This window comes from Ovis canadensis, chromosome 3 (assembly GCF_042477335.2).
Source record: "Ovis canadensis isolate MfBH-ARS-UI-01 breed Bighorn chromosome 3, ARS-UI_OviCan_v2, whole genome shotgun sequence".
Taxonomy (NCBI): Eukaryota; Metazoa; Chordata; class Mammalia; order Artiodactyla; family Bovidae; genus Ovis; species Ovis canadensis.
The window spans coordinates 225,797,430-225,818,386 of NC_091247.1; the positions used below are offsets into that span (position 1 = coordinate 225,797,430).

The following is a 20,957-nucleotide window of genomic DNA, read 5'->3' on the forward strand; positions in this document are numbered from 1 at the left end:
TGCTTCGAGGCGTGGGCGCCGCTGGGGTTCCCTGCTGTGCTGGGGTGATGGTGCTCGCCCGAAGCTCCTCCCGGGGCGGCTGCAAGCCTCACAGTGAGCCGGTGTGAAAGCACCGTGAGAGCAGAGGGTGGGGACGGGCCGGCGAGGACACCTGCTGCTGAGACGGGTGACACCTCCTGCTCCCCAGGAGTAGCTGGACAGCAAAGTCCGGAGGAGGGTCAAGGACCAGCTGAGGCAGGTGGGGGAAGGGCTGGGCTGGACGGAAGGGGCAGCTGCCTTGGGTGAGAGCCACCAGTCCTCTGCCCTGACTCAACCCCAGGGACTGGGGCCCGAAAACTCCCCGGGGGCCTCTGTGGAGGAGCCCCCATCCTCTCCCCATCCTGGGGGGGTACGGGGTTCAGGGCCCGAGGGCAAGGCTTCGGGCTGCAGCTGACCTGGGCGGCTGTGGGTTCAGGGCCCCTGCGTGACTCCAGGGTCTGAGCGCGGCTGGGTGGGGAGCGCTTTCCTCTAAGTGCCGCGGGGGAGCCCAGCCCCCTTCCCTGGCCTGGCCACGAGGTGGCTGAAGGGCAGAACCGCCGGCCGGTAGGTTGCCATCCCCACACCCCTGATCTCTGCTGGGAGACCAGACCCTCCAGAGGCCCTGCTCCTGTCCCAGCCAGGCTCCTGAGCTTGTCCTCACACCTGCCACCCTGGGCACCTCTTCAGGCCCCAGGCCGAGAGGGCCAGAGAGCCTGGGGGCTTGTGAGTGCAAGCTGCCCGGGGCGCCTGAGGTCAGGACAGAGCTGGAGGCTGAGCAGGACCGGGCTTGCAGTCTCTTGAAAAGTAGAGACTGGCTGGTCCTGCTTTGGGCCACAGGCTCCCCTCCAGGGCTCCTAGTTCCAGAAAGAACAAAGCCCCACGTGGTCCAGAGCCAACCTCCCCTGAACCACTCTGCACTGACGTGATGCGGGGACCGGGCCTCTCTGCAGACAGGCCTGCCTGCCCTGCCTCTCACCCTCCTCTCTGCCCCTCCTGTCCACTCACACTGCCCCCTTATGAGTTCCGGACTCTGATGGCCGCCAGTGCCGCCTCCCAGGAAAGGGCTTCATCTCCCTGCCCACCCACGGTGGGCAGTGATCTTTCCGCAATGTGAATCATACCCCCACCCCCGGGGCAGACAGGGCCCCTGTCACGCTCACAGCAAAGTTCAAGCTGCTGCCAAACACGGCCTCCTGATCCTCTCTCTCACTTCCTGAAGCTCTGGGTCTGGTTTCAGGCTCCAGGATGCAAACCCTCTCCAATAGGCAAGAAAGGCTGTGGGCACGCTGACTCTTCTGGCCCCCAGAGCAAAGCTGGAAGCTTAGACGGCAGGGACCCCCTGCCCAGAGGCAAGAGGCCAGGCTGGCCTGAGTGAAGGGCCCAGAGAGGGGACAGCTGGGCAAACACAGGCTGAAAAGATGGGAAGGGTGCGGGGGTGGCTAGAGCAGCAGCAGACGCAGAGTCCCAAAACAATCCCGTGAGGAAAGTCTCAGGCGCAGGGCAGGGCTCACATCCGAGTCCCCTGTCCCTCCGGCGAGGCTGCAGGCTTACAGGAGTTACCTGAGATCAGGACAACCCTGGCAACCAGCCTGCCAGGCGCTGCCACAGAGTTATCTCCTCAGTTAGACGGTGCTAGGGGGTGACGGTGCCTGAGGGGCCCTCCTTGCTCCAGACAGCATCCCAGAACTCAGGCCCGGAAAGCAGAAAGACTGCACCGCTGTCTGGGGTTTCTGCCAGGACCCACGTGGCCCTGGGTGCACTATCTGCCTCTGTCATTTGCTATCTGCACATGGGAGTAATCGTACCCCCACTCCAGGGGTTAAACGAGGTAATATTAGGGTGACCATATGTTTTATTTCTCCTGGGACAGTCTCAGTAGCCTCGGCCTACTAACGCCGGCTTCCTGGCATCCCTGCGGCTCTCCAGTGATGAAGAGGTGACCGTGGGGGGAAGCTGGGCGAAGGGTATGTGGGATCTCACTTTACTATCTCTCCATGTCCTTAGACTCTATAATTATTTCAAAATCAAAGATTTAAAAAAAAACCCATTGTTTTGTCTCTAGTTACAAACTTACAGATACAACGAACAGGTCCTAAAAATATTTCACGCAGGGTCTAATACACCAAAAGATAAACTCTACAGCCGTCCTCACAATCACCCAGAGCACGCCTGCAGGCTCGGACACAGGTGGAAGTGGCTCCAGGCTTCCAGGAGCACACAGCCGTCACAGAGCCCAAGGCCCTTCCGGAGGAGCCGGGGGCCCCTCAGGCTCCCGCGAGAGTACATGCGGATCCCTGGGTGCCGGGTACACAGCAACACCCCTCTGCGGCCGGGGGTGTGGAGCGGTGGACAACAGCTGGATGAGAAGAGCTGCTTCCAGCCCCGAGGCCGGGCCCTTCAGCACGGGGCCAGAATTCTGGTCCTCAGAGGAGAGGCTGTCTGGGTCACGAAGCTCATAACAAAAGCTGTGACTTGTAGGGAAGAGAGGCTGAGCCAACTTAGGCTGCTCCTCTGAGGAGAGCAGGGAAGTGGGCAGACCATCTCTGGACACCTCTACCGCCAAGGGTTTTCTGAACTCCTGGGGCTTAAAGAGGCACCCTTGGTACCCGGGACGCTCACACCTGTGGAGCTGCAGGTGGCGTCAGCAAGGGGGCATCTCTGCTTCTCCAGGCCCCTCCGCACCTGGCCAGCTGCACAGAGGGCTGCGAGCCTCACGGGAACCCTCTGCACGGTCTGCCCAGGCTCAGAGGCCAGCCCGCCCGAGCGCGGGGCCTTCCGTGCCACCGGCTGTGTCTGTGGGCAAGTTTCCCACCTGCTCTGTGCCTCGGTTGCTTTGTCAGTGAGGGTGCAGGAAGGTCCTAGGAAACATAGCTCTCACCATCACCGTTTCTACTGAGTGCAGAAGAAGCCAAGCTTCCTTTCTCCTGGCTCCCACCTCTGGTTTTGGCTGGAGCCAGCATCACCCGCGATGCCAAAAGACCCTGATGCTGGGAAAGACTAAAAGTGGGAGGAGAAGGGGACGACAGAGGATGAGAGGGTTGGATGGCATCACCGACTCAATGGACATGAGTTTGGGTAAACTCCGGGAGTTGGTGATGGACAGGGAGGCCTGGCGTGCTGCAGTCCATGGGGTCGCAAAGAGTCAGACACGACTGAGCAACTGAACTGAACTGAACTGAGTGTCACCCTCGAGGCCAGATCTTGAGCTTTGTGAAAACGCAGCCCTGAGTGCCACCAGGAATGCCGGTGGTGGGCGGGCAGTGCAGTTTCCTAGCCATATTTATACGCGTGTTGAAACAGGCTCAGAAGGACATTAAATGCAATCAGGTAAACCCATGAAGTCCATGCTGGGAGAATGCCAGCCTGACGTCTGCTCTGCGTGGGCCTCAGCTTTGCAGGGACACGGCTGCCCAGCTGTCCTGTGGCCAGTTCCAGGGCATCAGACAAGGGAAAGGAAGCAGCCCGTTAGGACTTCGGGGTCAACAGTGCGACGGCCTGGCAGAGCCTCTGGGTGCCTACCCCTCGACCCAGGGACCACAGCGTCCACTAGCAAGTACTAACCAGGACCTTAGTGGCACAACCCGAGGATGTAGAGCGCCCGGGCCCAGGGAGCCACCACCCTCCAACCTCCCTCGGTCCTTTGCCACAGGCCCCCGTCAGCGCAGGGCATGCAGGCAGCGGGGAGAACACTGCCCTCGGCAGCCAGCAGTGCTGGGGGTGGGAGACAGCCAGCCCCAAGCACAGAGGGCCGGCTCGGGACAGGCTGTGCAGTGAGCGGGCGCTCTCGCCAGGGCTGAGGGGGGCACCAGGCAGTAGACAGGGTGGGTGGGCACGCTGGGCCTGGGGGCGGGGGGAGGGAGGAGCAGGAGCAGACAGGGGCCTGAGGTCCTCTTCGTGTCTTGGTTCCCAACTGCCTGTGCCCAGCGCAGCCTGGCACAGTGCCCACACCTCCATGGGGAGGACGGGGCTGGGCACTCCTGGAGGGCAGGGGCCGGTCTGACCTCTGCAGCCCTCAGTGGGTCATGTGGCAGGCGAGCCAGTGCAGAGAGGTCCCTGCCGATGAGGCCTGACTCCTGACCGCCTCTCCACACTCAGTGGAAGCTCGGGCTCCAGCCAGCAGCCAGCACGCATCTGCAGAGCGCTGCTCCCTGTGCACCCAGGCCCTGACTCTGCTGCTGGCTCTGGACTCCGGCCCAGCGAGGGGCAGGCCCTGTCCTCACTGGGCCTGTTTCCTCGTCTGTGATAAGTAACAATAAGAAGAGCCCACATTTGCTGGAATTTTTTTATGACCTCTTTTTAACCCTATGAAGTAGGTTCTATGCCCATCCCCACTTCACAGACCCGGCGCAGAGAGGTTAAGTGACTTGCTCAAGGTCACACAGGTGACAGGGTGGGGAAGCTGGGATCCCAGTCCCAGGCTGCGGAGCCCCAGAGGCTGGGCTCCTGATCACGAAGACTCCAGGGCCCTCAGGGCTGGGCGTTGGCACGGACAGCCCCTCAGACCCCCTGCCAACCTGTCCTGCTTCCTACGACTGTGGGGACAATGTTGTAGGGGGCTTCCTCTTCCTCGGGCGCCTTTCATGACCAGCACAGATCAGACCGCTGTGGGCGTTCTGCTGAGGCGTCAGAGCACGGCCGTGCCACATAGCTTGTGGTGCAGGGGAGGGGCACACGTAGCTCATATCTCAAACCCACCTCCGTTGGCAACAGCAGTGGCCCAGGATCAGTGCAGGTGCGGGAGTGGTGCTTCACCAGGCTGGCCAGGAGACCCTTCCTACTGCATTCTCCACTGTTCAGATAACACTAGAGCCCCTAGGAGCCCCAGATCCCTCCCTCCAGAGGGTTTTTTCTCAGCACATTATTATAAGGTAACTCCTAGCACCCTTAGACTAGGAGACCCAACCAGTTCATCCTAACAGAAATTAGTCCTGAATATTCATTGGAAGGACTGATGCTGAAGCTGAAACTCCAATACTTTGGCCACCTGATGCAAAGAACTGACTCATTGGAAAAGACTCTGATGCTGGGAAAGATTGAGGGCAGGAGGAGAAGGGGACAACAGAGGATGAGATGGTTGGATGGCATCACCGACTCGATGGACATGAGTTTGAGTAAACTCCGGGAGTTGGTGATGGACAGGGAGGCCTGGCGTGCTGCAGTCCAAGGGGTCTCAAAGAGTTAGACACGCCTGAATGACTGAACTGAACTGAACTGAGGAGCCTCATTTAGCACCAAATCCCCTTTCTAGATGGAGAGCTTCACAGAGGCCATGCCTGCTTCTCTTCACGCTGGGGCCCCGGGGACATGACTGGAGGAGCCAGCGAGCTGCCACCACGCAGCTCTCCAGGCCTTTTGGAGCTCCTTCACCTCCCAAAATCAGTGCTGCTCAGGCTGAAAGGAAGAATTCTTTACTGGAAGGAAAGGGAAGAGTTCATCCAGGAGTCAACACCTTCTTGGAGCACAGATACAACGTAAGTTTAAAAAAAAAAGAGCAAGCACGGGAGAGGGAGAGTGCGAACACGCTGGTTGCTTGGCTCATCTACGCAGGGGCCAGGAAGCCCCCCGGACCCCTCTCCCTGGTGCACCCTGGCTGTGGGGTGACAGATGGGCTATGGCGTGCTGGGCCGGAGGCTGAATGGGAGGTGAGCGTGGGCTGTGCTGGTGCCCGAACCAGCTCCCGCAGGTGCTGAGCAGACGGACGGGCCACGGATCTCAGCGGCTTTGCGTTCCCTCTCACCAAGAGCACAGCCTGTGTCCCCAGATCAGGCATGAGTTCTAAAGGCTTGAAGAAGCTGCCTCCGTGAGTTGCTACCCCTAGGGCAGGCACTGCACTTGACCCCTTCAAAGCATGTCCCCTAACCGAGCTCTCACTGGCCCGGGAGGGATTACTGGTCCCAATTTACAGACAAGGAAACCCAGAGAAGCAGGAGTAACTGCAGAGGCCACGTGACCCGTGGAGATGGAGAATGACTGAGAACCTGACCCCCCACGCCCAGCCCGGCCGGATCCACACGCCTCGGGTCAGGGTTTGCGCTGGCGCCCGGGGGCCAGGGTCGCTCGGAAGGGCTGAGCCTTGTGTCTTGGCCGGGGGCCTGGACTGACCCTGGCTGACCCTGCTCATGCGTCTAGTCTCCTCTTAATGAAACCCAGCTCAGGGGAGGCTCCTTCAGGGCGTCAGGAAGAGTCAGGTGACTTGAGGACTCTTGATTTGGGAAACAGAGGCCATTGAGGTACAAAACAAGCTGGGTCTCAGCACCCTGGACGTGCTCGGACTCTGAGCTGTAACAGTCATCACCAATGTCAACACACAGTCAGGACGGACACCCGTCATGGCAACCGGCAGGCTCGGGAGGGAGCAGCTTGTCTGGTCAGCCCCTGCACGAAACCCAAACTCAGGCTCATGTTTCACCAGCCTCGTGGCGTCTGGCCCCTGCCAAGCTCCCCTCTTCCTGGGCAATCTGTGCCCACCATCCCACCCTTCACTCTGTGTTTCCCGAGAGTCTGGTCTACCCGCCCCAGGGCCTTTACACACGCCCGCCTCAGGCCTTTACACACGCCTGCCTCAGGGCCTTTACACACCCCCGCCTCAGGCCTTTACACACACCCACCCCAGGGCCCTTACACACACCCAGTTCAGGGCCCTTACACATGCCCACCTCAGGTCTTTACACATACCCACCCCAGGGCCCTTACACACACCCACCCCAGGGCCCTTACACACACCCAGTTCAGGGCCCTTACACACCCCCACCTCAGGCCTTTACACACACCCACCCCAGGGCCCTTACACACGCCCGCCCTGGGGCCCTTACACACACCTGCCTAGCCCTCCCTGGCGCCTCCCACAGCCACTCTCCCTCCTCGCCCGACGTCAGCTCACAGGCATCTTCCTCCAAGAGACCTGCGGCGCCTGCCTGTTTCTCCACCTGATTTCTCTACTTACAGCTTCATCTCGTCACAGCGAGTGACACGGGCTGGCATCCTGACTGCCAGGTCCCTAGGGTACAACCTCGGGCAGGTCCCCTGAGCTGACTGGGTTTAAGCTCCCCCGCCATGCCAGGCTCCTGTGAGGGCCCAGAGCAGAGTGAGCTCGTGACCCCACAGCAGCCGCTGTTGCTGCCCACCACAACACCGAGTCCTGCCCCTGGCTGGCGCCGGGGCCTGCCGGGTGACACCCCTGGCACAGCCAGTGCTCACCGGCTGCGCCAGGACCCGGGCAGAGCATACACAGCCCGGCTGAGGAGGGGCCACCCGCCCTGTAAACCCCGCTCCCTGATGACAGCAGGCCTCACCGCCCCCTGCCACGGACGCTCACTCTTCCTCATAAACCTGCTTGTCATGAAACTCGATTTGGGGTCGGGGCCCTCACTTTGGGCAGCTTCACCCCACACCCACAGCTGGGAGGTCTTCCACGTGGACATCGGGCCCATGCGCCCGAAGCAGGCACCCCGGGAACGGCAGAGCGGGCTTCACCGCCGGTTGGCCCAACCCGGAGAGCAGCACCTGCCCTTTTGACTCCCTGCCTTTCAGTGTGGACCTCTCGCTGGCCTCCCGCTGGTGCCGTAGACTGGAGGCGAGGCCCGTGCAGGATTTCCCTCCAGCACCTCCTCCGTGTCTCGGGTCAGTGCTGGGGTAGGGGCTGAGGCTGGGGCCAGGGGGCTGCTACCTGCTCCTCCTTTGGCGTCTACTCCCTTGACTGCTCAGAGCAGCCAGGCTGCAGGAGCGCACGGCCTGCCTTGAGATGGCTGGATCTCGCCATTATTTTAAGGAAGACGCCTCCACAGCTTCCAAGATGCTGTTCCCTCTGCCTGGAAGCCCCTCTCCTCTGAGCATCTGGGTCCTGGCTTCTAACAAGTTGTCCCACTTCACAGCCCTGCTGCTTTGGGCTCCAAATGGCCATCACCGCCCTGCACCTTCAGGGCTTAGCTGGGGCTGTCTCCAGGCTCCCCAGGCACTCCAGTTGGCTGGAGTCTTCCCTGTTCCTCGGTACCGCCCCCCAGGCCGGCCCCCCCATCCCACCTGGTCTACAGAGGGCAGCTGGCTCCTGGCCACAAGGACCCCCTGTTGACTGGTGACCCAGTGAACCAGCAGCCTGGCCTGGTCAGACCTCGAGCCCCCACTGGGGGAAGGAAACGAGAGAGAACGGCCAAACTCACCCTGCCCACCGCCAGCCCCCAGCCCAGAACGGATAAAGTGGCTTCTCTGGCGGCATCTGCCCATCTGTGGCCCCAAGTCCCTGCCACACAAAAGCACCAGAGACACCAGCAGCCCTGCCGCAGGAGAGGAGGGAGGGAGCCGCGAGGAAACCCTGCAGGCCCAGCACCAGAGGCACAAAACCGGCCTCCCGGCCGCCCAGAGCTCCCTGCCCTGACCCCGAGGCCCCCGGGATGCAGGCGCCGAGAGGCGGTTCCCAGGGCCCCGGCTCCGCGGGGCGGGGCGCGCCGGGTGGGCTCCGGCAGGGCTCACCGTCGGAGCGGTGGATGCAGGTGTGCTGGTTGTCGCTGAGGAAGAAGCCGCCGTGGCACCGGCACTCGTAGCTGCCCATGGCGTTGACGCAGATCTGCTGGCAGCCTCCGTTGTTGTCCTGACACTCGTCCACATCTGCGGCAAGAGAAGGAGGGAGAGAGGTCATACCTGGGGCTGCAAGGGAGGCGCGGTCAGAGAGAAGGCCGTGGAGGCCATCAGCTCCCCCCGCTGCAGAGCGCGGCTACAGAGGCACCCCGCGGCGGTCCTCCACCACAGCGCTGCGTGGAGTTACCCCCCGTGGGAGACAGGTACAATGGCCCTGGCTTTCCCGTGTGCCCGGCACTACTCCGAGCGCCTTGCCTGCTGTGACTCCTTTAATTCTCACAGAAGCCCTGCACAGCACAGGTACTGGCCTATGTTACAGACGAGGAAACTGAGGGAGCGAGGCCGAGTGACTTGTCCCAGGCCACACAGCGGCAGGATCCACTCCTGGCTCTCGGTGACGGCACCTGGCCCTCCCTCTCTCTGAAGGCCTGCAACCCACACCGTCTCCCCCTGACGTGAAGGGCCTGGCCAAGCAGACCCCACTGTCCCCTTTCTTCAGTCACACCTCAGATTTACAACCAGCAGCACAGACCTTGGCGCGAGGGAGAGGCTGGAGGCCAGGGCAGCCTGCTTTCTGCCTCGCAAATTGATTTCAAAACCCCAGAGAAGGGGAGGTTTTTAAAAGGCCCTGACCTCTGGCTGCCAAGACTGCCGCGGAAGGCTGCCAAGCGGTCTTTCCCACTCTCTGGGAGAGACAGACCTCAGGGCCGACACTCATTTTTGACCAGAGGCTGCTGGCACAAAGGGTGCTATTGGCTGAAAAGAGTCTTTATGGAGCTCTGGTCTTGAACAGAACAGCATGTTTCAATTACCGAAGTCATAACCCCCTACACTGTCAGTTTGTTTAATGAAAGAAGGGCTTCTTAAACCTTAATGTGCCATGTCTGTATTGTCATTTTAATAGGCAAATCTATGAAACCACAAAGGCAATGTGAGCTACTGGCTGCTTCGAGCCAAGCCCACAACCCCTAATACACAGGCCTGTGCAAGCACGCGCGTGTGCACACACACACACACACACACACACACTCACTTTGGCACTGAACTTTTTAAACAGTTCTTTTCAACACAGCCATCTTTCAGAACTGGAACCAAAAGGATGTGAACAGGTAAAGCGTCAGGCAGACTGACCTGCCTTGAACCAGGGAGGACACAGCACTGGCACTCTGTCAGCTGGGTCCTGCTTAGGCTCGGGGACAGCAGACCACTTCACCACCCACGAGACCACGCGGCAGCCCTTGAGGCCGACGGCGAGGCAGGTCATTACTCTCCCGTGAGCTCAAATGTCGGCCGCGTGGTTGCCAGGAGGGAGGCAGGGCTCTGAACTCGAAAAGCCACCAACAGTTACAGCTGAAACGGTAGAGGCGGCTCTTGCTGAGAGGAGGCTGAGAGGGGGTCCCGGGGGAAGCTGGGAGGGGTAGAGAGGGATTTTTCTGAAGCCCTTTCTCCACTCAACACGTCTTACTGACGGCTCCCTAAAGGCCCAGCGTCAGGGTCACCTTGGCTGGGGCGCCTCCCCTCCGCCCCCCAGCAGTCTGCCCCCGCCCGCACTAGACCGTGTACAGCTCTGGGCCCTGTTCCTCCTCCTAATGGCAACACAAAGCTAACCTCCCCCGAGTGGCCATCGAGTGTTATGCACTTGATCCTTGCTGCAACCGTGAGCAATAGGTTGTGTTACTGACTCCCTTTTACAGATGAGGACGCTGAGGCGAAGAGAGCTGAAGTAGTTTGGACAAAGTCACACAGCTGCCTGGAGCAAAGGCAGGACTCAGACCTGCTGTCCAGCCCCTGAGCATGTGCCTTGGGGCCCACTGCGAAGCCAGTCACGCCAGCAAGCGTGTTCGGATTCAGGAGATGAAGAACCCCAGCTGCTCTTCAAGTGAACGCAAGCTGGGTGTCACCTTGAACTTGTCCATAAACCCCCCAGCTACCAACGCAAAGACGAGCCAGCCTCCAGGAGTAACTAAGCAGAGTCCCGGCCTGCCGAGGCTGCCCTGAACCGTCTCAGTTAACACCCGCCAGGGGCTCCGTCGCCTGCAGTCCGGCGCACACATAACGGTGACGTCTGAATCCTGGGAGCTGCTCCTGGGACTCAGGCCAGACCTCCTTCAAGTCACATTCTTCGAGGTTCTTGAAGAGTCTTTGCTCTGTACCTCAGCTTCCCCAGCCCTAGAAAAGGTTCAACTTGTAAAACAGACAGCTCTCAAACACAAAATTCATGGTGTGGAGACACTACGCTCACCCCATCATCAGTGAACTCCCTGGGGCCGCCCACTGGGCCTGGCCCACCTCCTCGCTGCACTGGAAGCTGGGAACCCAAGGTGCTGATGTCACACAGCTTCAGAGCTGCAGCGGGCTGGCAGGGTGGCTGGGCCTTGGGACGGGGCTGTTTACACTAGCAGGGAACAATGACTCTCCAACACTGATGAATAATTTGAAACAAATGTGAAGCCATGTAAACATTTCTTTTCCCCACTCCCAAATGATAAAGCCCCAAGATTAAGCAGGAGGGAAGAGGGGACTAGCCCCTTGGCACTCTTTCTCCACTGTGGCCCTAGCACAGGCCTCCCCCAACTTGGGCAAGTAACCACAGCCTCAGAATCCCTTTGGGGAATCTGAGGCCATTATCAGCTTCTCTAGCGAGTGGATTAAGGGTCTTAGGCCCACCTCATACCTCTCACACCCCTGTGTCTGCATACCTACAGATGCAACCCACAGTGAGGTCTGCATAGTGACCAACGGGGGTGGCTGGTCCTTGAGATGCCTGCCCACTGGCCTAGGACGGACTGGGGTCCCCTGGAGACCCTGATCAGGCCCGCCAGAGCACTATGGGAAATATTAGCTCCGGGGCCCTCCTGAGGGGGCCGAGCCCACTATGCACTGCTCCTTGGCTCCCAAGGACATGGCATATTCCGTTGTAAGAGGGGCCCCATGGCAAGGAGAGCACCCACACCTGGGAGTCGGACAACCTGAGTTCTGTCCCCGGCCTGTGGCCCGTGTGATGTGGCGAGATCTCGCCCACAGGAGGAACTCAGGCTGCGTCCTCCAGGAAGCCCTTCTGGAGTGCCTGAGACACGCGCAGTCCTCTTCCTGCTCTCCAGGCGGCTCCATGCACGGAGGGGCCCCTCTGTGGGAGCCCCCGCCCCCTACATGTTGACTGCAAGGCGCCGGGAGCCTTTTTATCATAAGTGATAGCCCTCATGGCTGGCCAGGTCCCAGCTGGGAGGCCCAGGCACTATCTTAACATATCCGCCCAATATATCCATACAGGGAGCGTTATTCTCAGCACGCTGATTCTCAGACGAGAAGTTGAGAGGGGAAGAGACTTGCCCAGTGCTACAAACCAGGCGGAAAGAGGACAGGAAGCCCTGTGGGTCTGGATCCAAAGCTCTTCCTTACTCTCCCGTGACTCAGCCTCTCTGAGTGAGGACGCTTCTCGCCTAGTCATGGCGGCGACAGTCAGGTCCCTGGGTGTTTAGGCTACAGTCCTCCCCTGACCCGACATGCTCGTGCCTCCAAACCCCAGGGCAGAAGCCCCCTCCTCCCCGAAGTCTTCCCAGTCCTGGGCAGAATCTGCCGGCCCCTGGCCCCCAGCCAAGCTGATTTATTTCCAACTGCCTCCCTTGGGCTTGGCCGTCCTGTCTCTGCTCTGGGCTGAAGACAGACCTGAGTCTCCTGCAGGTCCTTGCCCCCAGCAGAGGGTTGGGCTGGCTGGGTGCTCAGGAGTGAGCAGACACGCTGAGGGGCACATGTGTGCCTGCATACCGCAGTGACGGGGAGCTCTGCCATAGAAGGTCAGTCCCCCGGAGCAGGGCGCTGTCCGGATTCCTTCTGGACTGGCCGCGGGGCTCATTCGGGGCTCTCCACAGGCGGCCCGCCTCTTCAGCCCCCCAAACCCCCCTGTTCTCCGAACTCCCCGTCAATCACACGTGCCTTCACGTGCACATGTGTACCTCTTTCCGGGACGCCCTCGCCCTCTTTGTCCAGACAGAAGCCCTCGCCTTTGAAATCCACCGGAAACACTTTTCCTGCAAACACTGCGCCCCTGCTGCATGCCCCACTCCCCGTGAGCTGCCAGGGCCCCAGAATGAACGCGTCGGGTCAAGCCCCTGCTCACCGGGCCGCCGGTGTGTGAGACCTGAGCATGGAGGCAGAGGCTCCGTGGAGGAGGTGAAGGGAGCCGAGGTGGGGTGGTCTGTGACTGAGGCTGGAAGACGAGGAGAGGAGGTGTGGAAGGTGCAGGGCACGGGTGGGGAGGGCCTGGGACCACTTGGGCGAGAGAGGATTCCAGAAGCGCCCATGGGCTGCACAGCCCTCCTCGAGAAGATTCCACCAGGGCTCTCACTAGCCCAGCCCTGCCTGGGTCCTCCTGGCCCCTATTTCCACCAGTCCTGCTGGCAGAGGGGACAGTCCCCGGGGAAGACTGACAAGCCAGAGTGCCACCAACCAACCACCCAGGCCTCGGGTGGAGGCTGGGCCTGTGCGTGAGGTGAAGGCCCGGAGCAAGCCTGCTTCCTGCCTGCGACCGTGATCCCCGAGCGGGCTCCCAGGGGGATGGGGGCGCGCTCTGCCTCTGAACCCTGCTGGCAGCCCGTGGTCCTTCATCATTATTTATGACCATGGCTGAATGTTCCCAGAAGGCAGGGAGCTCCTCGGCACAGGGCCTTGGCTCCAAAGCAGAGAGGAGGCCCCGTGGGCTCTGGGGCAGACGCTAGGAGGCTCCTCTTGGGAAACCCTTTTAATTGGCAACAGAAGATCTAAACGGCAGAGTGAAGAAAGGGCCCTGAAGGCTCCAGCGCTGTGAAGGTCTGGCACAGAGCTCATCGTGGGCTGCCTGGACCAGCCAGGTCTCCCTCTGGAAGGCACCAGCCTGCAGGAACTCCCCACCGCCCCCCCGCCCCGCCCCACCCCGCCCCCCCGACGAGAATGTGCTCCCTCCTGTAACACACACACATCTTCAGCTGAGCCTCTAGGACTGCTGGAGTGCTCCATCTTCTGGGGCAGGGTTGGGGTGGCAGGCCAGGGTGCTGGGAAGGGAGAATCCCTGCCCTGGGGGCCTTGGCTGGCGTGGCTGGGAGAAGACACCCTCTGAAACAGATGGCCCCAGTGTAGTCTGGGGTAAAAGACATATGCAGCCTGCATGCCTTGAGGGCTGCTCCCCAGCCGGAGGCCCTCAGCCTGGTGTGCACTGAGGATGGAAGGTGGGAGGGAGGGAGGGGGACTAGGGCACCAAGGAGGCCAAGCAGGGGTCAGGCTCTGGCTCTGCCTGCCCTGACCCAGCCAGCCCGGCCCAAGAAACCCCTGCCTCCGTGCACCCCACACTCAGCAGTCCCTGAGGCTGGTGGCTCTCCTCATTGCCCTGCCGTCTGTCCCGCCTCCCATCCCGGGGCACAGCCTCACCTTGGGTCTCCGCCTCCCCCTACAGAAGATTCCACCAGGGCTCCACAAACCCAGCCCCAGATGGCCTGGCCTCTCTAGCCTCCTCCTCCTCAATCCCAGTGGCCTCAGTGAGGACTCTGGTGAGAACAGCACACAGCACCCCAAGCACCAAAATGAAGTGAAGTCGCTCACTCGTGTCCAACTCTTTGTGACCCCATGGACTGTAACCTACCCGAGGAATTTTCCAGGCAAGAGTACTGGAGTGGGTTGCCATTTCCTTCTCCAGGGGATCTTCCCGACCCAGGGACTGAACCCGGGTCTCTCGCGTTGCAGGCAGACACTTTACTGTCGGAGCCACCAGGGAAGCCAAGCACCAAAGATGGAGTCCAAACAAGGTCTCTGGGGTCAGGTGCCCCCGCCCACCTCTGCATTGCCCTGCATGAGCACAGCTTTGGGTGCTGTGGTCAGGAGAGACCAACCCTAGCTGTGACTTCTCCCCATTTCTGTTCAGTGTGCTCACCACTCACGTGGAAAAGGCCGCCCGCACCCCCACCAGTGGCTGATGGGCCCACTCCACCAGCCTGCGTGCAGTGATGGACGTGGCTGTTTTCCAGCAGGAAGGCTTCCAGAGCTGACACCAAGGGGCTGCAGGTCGACGTGCTTCTGAAAGGACTCTGCAGGCGGGACTGTGGTTTGCCCATGAGGTCTGCTTTCTGGCCCAAGGTGCTGGTGTTTGTTTTTATTAATAGTTGACTGTTTGTCCTACTTTGGACCAAGAATCCAGGTTTGCAGTTATTTATAACGAGAAATTACTTCTGGATCCAGCTTTGGTTGCTTTGTGTTTCCCATGAACGCTTCACAATTTGAAACAGAGACTCTGTGTTCTGCCTGAACCCCACCCATGTTCTGCCGGCTGCCAAGAGCCTACTGTGTGTCCGGCGCTGTGCCCGGCTCCGGCATCCCAGCTCCCAACAAGAGTCCGGGAACCGAGGCAGCAGCATTGGCCCGTCTCAGAAACCAAACTCAGCCTCCAACCCTGAGAACTCCCTCTTGGTCCCGGAGGACCGAGGCCCCAGCCCTCCTCCGGCTCCTTTCAGAAGGGAGGCTTAGGCAGCAAAGGCCTCTTGGCTATCGAGCGGCTCTTGCAAAATTGCATTTGATGAGTTAAGTGTAAATAAATGAGAACCAGATGGATTAGATTTCGGGTAAAATACACACGAGTCTTACAGCAGCTTTGGGGCCTGGATTCCGCCAGATCCAGGATACTCCCCGAGCTGTCAGAAGTGCTGGCATAGCAGGCAGGAGGTGTGACTGGAGTCTCCCGGGACCCATCTACCTCCTGGTCTGGGGCATCAGCTGGGGCCCTCTCTGGGGCTCCTGGCTTCCCAGCAGGTTGGTTGTGTGCAGAAGACACAGGGTCTCCCGTTCTGACACTGAGCCCCTCGGGCTAGGCTGGAGTCCAAGCTCAGCACTGGGTGATGACTGGTGGGGTCAGCTTTGCAGACCAGCACGCTCACACCCAGACCCGAGGAGCCAGCCAGGGTGGGACAGAGCTCTGCTGAGGCTGCTGGCCCACAGGGTCTGGTCACTGCCTCCCTCAGCTGGGCCCCCCTTGTCTGCGATCTCCCAGTGATGGCTGAGCAGCACAGAACATCTAAGGAGTTTGCTGCCTAACTCCAACTGCTGACTGCTTCAGCTTACAATCACGGGTCTTATCAACACGTAGTCTATAAACATGTGTCTCCCTGAGACTACTACCTATGGGTCCTGGTTCCTGCCCTGCAAGTCATGGCCTCTGGGGTATTAGATTCAGTAAGGTCTCGCGATGTGACCTTGGCACCGTGCTTAACCATTTGGGGCCCTGGTTTCCTTCTCTAAAAGTCAGAGATAATAGTACTTGAGGCTGTTTGGGGGAATTAAGAAAATAATGGTGGTAAAACCCCTAGCACAGGGCTTCCCCGGTGGCCCAGTGGTTAGGAATCTGCCTGCCAGTGCAGGGGACTTGTTCGGGACTTCGATCCCTGGTCGGGGAAGAGTCCACACACCTCGAGGCAACTAAGTCTGCGTGCCACAACTATGGAAGCCCGTGCACCTCGAGCCTGGGCTCGGGGACAAGAGACGCCACCGCAGTGAGAAGCCTGTGCGCCGCGACGAGGAGGAGCCCCCACTCGCCTCGACTAGAGACAGCCTGGGAGCAGCAGTGAAGACGCAGCCCAGCCAAGAATTAAAGACAAACATACACGGGCACTCAGCACAGTGCCAGCACACGCAGGGCACCGATCCGTCTTCACTACTGCTGCACAAAGCCGGCGCAAGCGCTGCAGGGCGTCACAAGGGCGGACACCCTCTGGGGGACGGCAAAGTCCCTCCTGAGCTGGGAAACTGACCACAAGCCTCATCCAAAGGGAGCACTCAGTCTTGCCTCGGCCTCCTGTTCTCCGAGCAGAGCGGCCTCAGCTTCCGGAATTGCTCCCTCCTGATACAGGTTCCGGCCTGCTCACCACCTGGGCCACCCTTCTCAGGGGACCACGACTACCAGCTGCTTAACAGTGCAGAGACGGCTACTCGAATCCTTGGCCCGCTTCTGAATTGAGGCTTAAACTTTTATTTATTTATTTTGGACTGCGCTGGGTGGTCACTGCTGCGTGGCTCTTCCCCTAGTCGTGGTAAGTGGGGGTTATCTCTAGCTGCAGTTCGTGGTCTTCTCATTGAGGGGCCTTCCCCTGCTGCAGAGCATGGGCTCAGGCGCACGTGGGCTTCAGGACTTGCAGTTCCCGGGCTCTAGCGCTCAGGCTCGGTAGTTGTGGTATACAGGCTTCGTTGCTTGGCGACGTGTGGGATCTTCCCGGAGCCGGGATCAAATCCCTGTCTCTTGCACTGACAGAGACTTCTTTACCACCAAGGCACCAGGGAAGCCCCCTGGCCCACTTTTAAACTGGGCTGTCTTTTTACCGTTGAGTTGCAAGAGTTCTTATATATCCTAGATCTATAGTAGACCCTTGTCAGATACACGGTTGGCAAACACTTTCTCCAACTTCGTAGACAGTCCCTCCGTTAGAGTAGGCCCTGGGAGGTGAGTGCACCTGTGGGGGCCATGTCCAGAAACCTGGGCTCCTCTTGGGCTCCATTCCTAGGAGCTGTCAGCCTGTCCCATGGCTTTCCCAGCCAGCTACCGGCTAACACTGCCCAAACCTCTAGGGCTGTCCGCTCCACCACCCTCCAGACTCAGAGATCAGCACATGCAATCAGTTGGACTTGAATGTCCAACAGGCAGGACAAACCTAACAAGCTTAACATGGCCCACAGTGAACTATCTCCACGTCCACAACGAAAGCAGAAAAGAACAAAGCAAAGCCCAGGCCCCTCCCCAGCCTTCTGAATCTCAGCAAACGGCAGCACCACCCACAGCTGCTTCAGCCAGAACACCTGGGAGTCGCCGGCGCCTCCAGTCACTGGCGTCTGCTCTGCGTTTGCTTCTCTGTCTCCTCGGAGAACGCAGAGCCCTTGGAAACAGGGACATCTTGAGTGTGGCTGTGTCTTGGGGTTTTAAACAGCGCGTGCTTGTGGACCGAGTATGGGCTGAGAACTGGCTAGGGCAGGCAGCTCTGGCCTGGAGGCCCTGGCTGCGGGCCTGCCCCGTCAGGGATGGGCCGAGCGGCCCTGGAGGAGCTGCCCTGGGCGGCAGCGCTGGATCAGGGACAGGACTGAGTGCTGGCCGGTGGGTTTGCAGGAGGGCAGAGTGAGAGCTGGCTGGAGAAGACCTAGGTTCGCTTATCTGCCTGGCACAGCCTTGCCCAGCAGTTAACCCCACCGTGTGGGTGAGTACTGCCCCGCCTGTGGGCAGCTCGTGGGGAGATGAGTGGGGAGACAAGGATGGAGAGAAGTAGATACCCTCAAACACTGCCAGCCTGTGGGCTCTGGTGCACAGCGAATGAACAGAGCCACTTGGGACGCTTGGTAAGCTGGGGAAGCCCAAAGTGTCTTCCTGCTTTTGATTGCCTTCACTCACGTGAGGACCAGAGTCTTCAGCTGAAGAAAACCCATTCTGAATAGTGCTTGGGGAAGCGGGTGGTGGGGGTAGGGGCTTGAAGACGGTGGGCTGTGCCCTTGAATGACACTTCACTGGCCTTGGTCTATGCCAACTGCGGCCAGACCAGCTCTTCCTTTAATCTCTCCAGCAAGGGCATGAGAGAAAGCTGCAGGAGACGGAAGGGAACTCCCGTTCCACGCGCCTCTGCTCCGTGTCAGCACTCCCATTACAGTGTCCCAGCTGGCCTCGGCCCGGGGCAGGAGCAGAGTGTTATAACAGGAGCTGCAAGCAGTGAGTGCAGTCTGCCCTCGGTCACCGACGTGTGGGTGACGGGCCCGGGACGGGAACTGGATGCCTTAGTCCCCCGCCCTCAGGCCTCTGACAGGGCAGCTGTGAACGTGATCCTGGACGGACATCTGTGGGAGGCACTGGAGCTTTGAACAATCTGTTTTGATGGGGATGAGAATGGAGGACTGGCAAGAGGGAAGGGAGAAAAATCAACTAGGAACAAACCCTGGAACCAAAGCAAGATGCTCTAAGAAAAGAAGGGGAAATGCTTTTGACAGGATTCTTAATGAATATCCTCAGAAATAAAGCAGGCCCAGCTGGCTGTGATTACCCCTGCAGGCTTGCATGGGGGGCAGGGGGAGCCCCACTGCCTTGGGAAAGACTCCACAGAGTCAAGGCGAGCCAAGGAGCTCCCCGGACCGCCCCGGTGCACACGGGCCTTCCGGTCAGTCCATCACACCTGACTCTGGCCAGGTCAAATACCTTGCTCCCAGCGTAAATTTCCCACCGTTGCTACTGCCTGGAATCCCGAACCTTCAAGCATTAAACCTTCCCAGTTAAACTCAATGTTTTCTTCCAACTTCCAGAACTGCAGAGTTAAGATCTGGGCCTTATCAGGCTGCTGTGGGTGCTTCCCAGTGGCCCGTTTCCTTCCTTCTTCCCAACAGCGCCCTCCCCCAGTTGGCCCTGGGACTTCTCTGTGAGTGGGGGCTCCCACCCCAGCCTGTGATGACTTCTTCACCGGGCTGGCAGTGAGCTGGTCACTTCCTTCCTGCACTCAGCAGTCCCTCGTTGCCAGGCCCTGGGTGGGTCATGCACACACAGTGGGACTGAGGAATGAGTCTGTGCCAGGAGAGTTGATACACTCAAGAAAGTAGCGGGCAGAGGGACTGGAGGCGGGCAGAGGTAGAGAGCTGACATGGGCACCAGGGAGCTTCGTGGAAAAGGCAGCACTGAGCCTGGCTGAAGCATCACAAGGACCACTGTGTCCCCCAAGGCTGCCCCTCTCCCTCTCCAGGCCAGGCTGTGGCATGACCTTTTCATAGCACAACTGCCCTCAAGAGCTTAGCATGGGTCCCGATCACTTGTCCAATAAAACTTTCATTATTCAAGAATGTGAATGTATAAGGAATTTTGAAAAACAGGGGGGAAAAAAGATCAACAAATTTATACTCTAGCCACAACTCCTATCACGAGCATCTATTTTATTTTTTCATGTTGCTGAGTTTCAGCTAGTGGTAACGAATCACTCTTTCGCCCTCTCGCCCTTGAGAGCATGCCCCTTTGGCCCTGCTTCACTGAGAGCTGAGTCGGCGCCTTGGTCAGGCTGGGGCTCAGTCCTGGCTGCCCTTCTCACCTGCCGCTGTCCAGGCTGCACGGAGCCCCTGCCCTCGCGCTGTCTCTCTTCCACTCCCTTAGTGAGCTCCCCTGGGAGGGTCGCATCTGGGCAGCTGTGAGGGACTTCTCTGCAGATGAATTCCCAGAGGCGGGATTCTGGCGCAAACCTTCGCATCCTGCCTGCTGGACCCCTGTTACTCTGGACCCAGTTCCCTGGCTTCCCACCCGGGAGCACGCCTGCAAGACCCGCCATTCCACCTGAAGTCATCTTTCTAACGCCCCGTCCCCCCAGAGCTGTGCTGGCACATGTGTGTGTGTCTGTTCATTCATTCAACAGGCAGGAAGCAGGCAATGAGCAGGTCAAGGCCTGCCCCCAGGGAGCTGCCCGACCAGGGTGGGAGAAGGGGTGAGACCAGGTAAGACCTGGGATTGGGAGGCCAAACTCTGGGGCTGTGGAGCCTCTGCCTAACCGCACAAGGACCGGCTCAGGGAGAGCTGTGTTTGGGGACGGGATGCCTGCCGTGCGTGTCTGTGTGTGTGTGAGTGTGTGTGTGCGTGTGCACACCCATGTGCATATGTTTGGTGAGGCTGGAGCAGTAGGTAAGGCCCTGGTGGCTACTGAAGGAGGGGGTGAGGAGCCAGGCTGGCATCTGAGGTGCCCGAGGTGCAGACGGAGGAAGTCCCCCGCCAGGCCTGTGTCTGCCGGCCTGGGTCTCCAAGTCGCAAGCCCGGGGAGCAACGGTGTGTGCCTCTTCTGACAGGCTGCCATTTCACACGCCTCTGCCTCCTCCTCTCCCTGAGTCCACACTCCTTCCTGGCTGAGCCTCTTCAGCTCCAGGCTTTGCACCTGCCCCTGCCTCCTCCCCTCGCCCCATCCCTGTCCCCACTTGGCAGGGGGAGTGGGCCCCCTCCCTGCCAAGTGCTTCGGGCCCGTGTTACTGACACCAAGGACACTGAGCTGTGAGTATTACTGCATAGAGCCCAGAGCTCCCCGAGGGTGGGAGTTACATCTAACTCATCTCCGGATCTCCTGACTGGCAGGTGCGGGTACTCAGGGGGCAGCTGCCGACCAGAGGTTACAAACCATTTCTCCCAACCAGATGGCCACCCTAGCAGCAGCTCTCAGTCAGGCCCCCCACATCCTGGACTCAGATTCCAGCCCCACATCTTGGCTACGTGATTACACATCAACAGCGACAAACGTTCTGATAGAATCCGGGGCTGGAAGCGGCGTACAAATATCAACGCACGATCCCAGCCATATATGGCCAGTTCTACACACAGATGACCTCAGACAAGAGCGTTAGGACCTGAAAGCTGTTGATCTGTTGGG

The 20,957-nt window shown here is 59.8% G+C and overlaps 1 protein-coding gene across 4 annotated transcripts in view; it reads right to left on the minus strand.

The window, feature by feature from the left end:
- Window positions 1-20,957, minus strand: part of SCUBE1 (signal peptide, CUB domain and EGF like domain containing 1) — a 124,195-nt gene that overhangs the window by 67,330 nt on the left and 35,908 nt on the right. For all 4 annotated transcript variants that reach the window (XM_069581731.1, XM_069581734.1, XM_069581732.1 and 1 more), the window contains exon 4: window positions 8,485-8,619. In XM_069581731.1, the coding sequence (XP_069437832.1) occupies window positions 8,485-8,619 (135 nt within the window). The remainder of the gene's footprint in view (window positions 1-8,484; window positions 8,620-20,957) is intronic.